Source organism: Morone saxatilis, unplaced genomic scaffold, assembly GCF_004916995.1.
Source record: "Morone saxatilis isolate NCDOM2014 unplaced genomic scaffold, NCSU_SB_2.0 Contig5, whole genome shotgun sequence".
Classification (NCBI taxonomy): Eukaryota; Metazoa; Chordata; class Actinopteri; family Moronidae; genus Morone; species Morone saxatilis.
Window position 1 is genome coordinate 9,029,070 of NW_023340095.1, and position 1,471 is coordinate 9,030,540.

The window sequence follows — 1,471 nt, forward strand, 5'->3', positions numbered from 1 at the left end:
CTCCTCCAAAGCTTACAGACTAAGAATAAAGTTCCGTGTGGATTATAAAGCGTCTCTTCGTTAATTACATTTAAAAATAAATAAAAAACGGCTCAAAAATGTCCGTTGGTGTTTAACAACGGCTCCAACGGCTACCAGAGCTAGTGCTAGCTAGTTAGCCGGCGATTTACAACTGTCATCAGCTGACGTTATCTCTCTCTCTCCCTCTTTTCTCTTCTTCTCTCCCCCCCCATCGTGCATGAGAGGCTTTAACAACAAGCCGAGACTTCTTCTGCTTCGCGCACATTTATATTTATACTGTTTTTTCGATCGTGTTGGTCTGTTGATCGTAGTTTCGTCAAGACGGCGCCGTTAACGACCCGCGACCTTATTGCGTACTGTCAGAGACCAGAAACCGCCCGGATTGTCTCCAGATGCACCACCCGGACCCTGCAGGAGACTCTGGCGGTGTTAGAAAGATGGCACACCCGGCTGTCTTTCACAGGAGGGGTAGCGGCACCGGGACCGGGCCCGGGACCGGCACCGGCACCGGCTCCGCGCTGTCAACACCGGCCAACCCGGTCAGCAACAGCCACGTCCCGGCCGATGAGTACCAGCCCTCCCTGTTGATTCAGTGCCAACCTCCTGCTGGTTCCTCCTCCCCGGGTCTCCATCACATCCCCCCCCACAGCCTGAACCTGCCCCCGCAGTCCTCCGGAGCCCAGATGAAGAAGAAGAGCGGTTTCCAGATCACCAGTGTGACTCCGGCTCAGGTGTCTGTGAGCACCAACAACAGCATCGCAGAGGACACGGAGAGCTACGACGACCTGGACGAGTCCCACACGGAGGACCTGTCCTCCTCCGAGATCCTGGACGTGTCCCTGTCCCGGGCCAACGACATGGTGGGGGGCGAGAGGAGCTCCTCGGAGGAGACGCTGAATAACTTCCACGAGGCGGAGACCCCCGGAGCGGTGTCCCCCAACCAGCCTTCGCACCCGCACGCCCTGAACCCGGCTCGCCAGCCCGGCGGGGGGATGGTGAACGGGACTGTGCACCCTGCTCCCGCTCCTCACCGGGCCCAGGTCTACCCGCTGTCCTCGGGGCCGCCTGGAGCTTCACCTTGCGTCACCCAGAAAATGCCTTCTACCGTGGGGGTCCCTCAGGAGACCGGGTCCCAGGCCGCCCCTCCTCCGAGCATGGTGGCCCCGGGGTCCGTCCCTGGGCTCCCCGGCTCTGCTGCGGGCGCTACAGTCAGCATCGTTAATCCCCAGACCAGCAGTGTTAGTAATGTGAATATGTTGAGCTCTGCCAACGTGCCTGTGCGAGGCGGGATCAGCTGCAGCAGTGGGGCCGTCGCCGGCGGGGGGAACCTCATGACAACCGCAAACGCCGGCGTGATCCAGCAGCATCAGAACATCCCCATGACGACGACCGCCGCCGCCGCCGTCAGCGCCTCTGGAGGAGTGGGGCTCTCCAGTGGGATCCAGGGGCA

The 1,471-nt window shown here is 60.5% G+C and overlaps 1 protein-coding gene across 1 annotated transcript in view; it reads left to right on the forward strand.

Moving 5' to 3' along the window:
* The first annotated feature begins 6 nt into the window (after positions 1-6).
* The window catches only part of LOC118339331 (TSC22 domain family protein 1-like), a 9,120-nt gene continuing 7,655 nt past the window's right edge, over positions 7-1,471 (forward strand). The window contains exon 1 of the mRNA XM_035676917.1: positions 7-1,468. Coding sequence (XP_035532810.1) covers positions 414-1,468 — 1,055 coding nt within the window. The 5' untranslated portion in view covers positions 7-413. The remainder of the gene's footprint in view (positions 1,469-1,471) is intronic.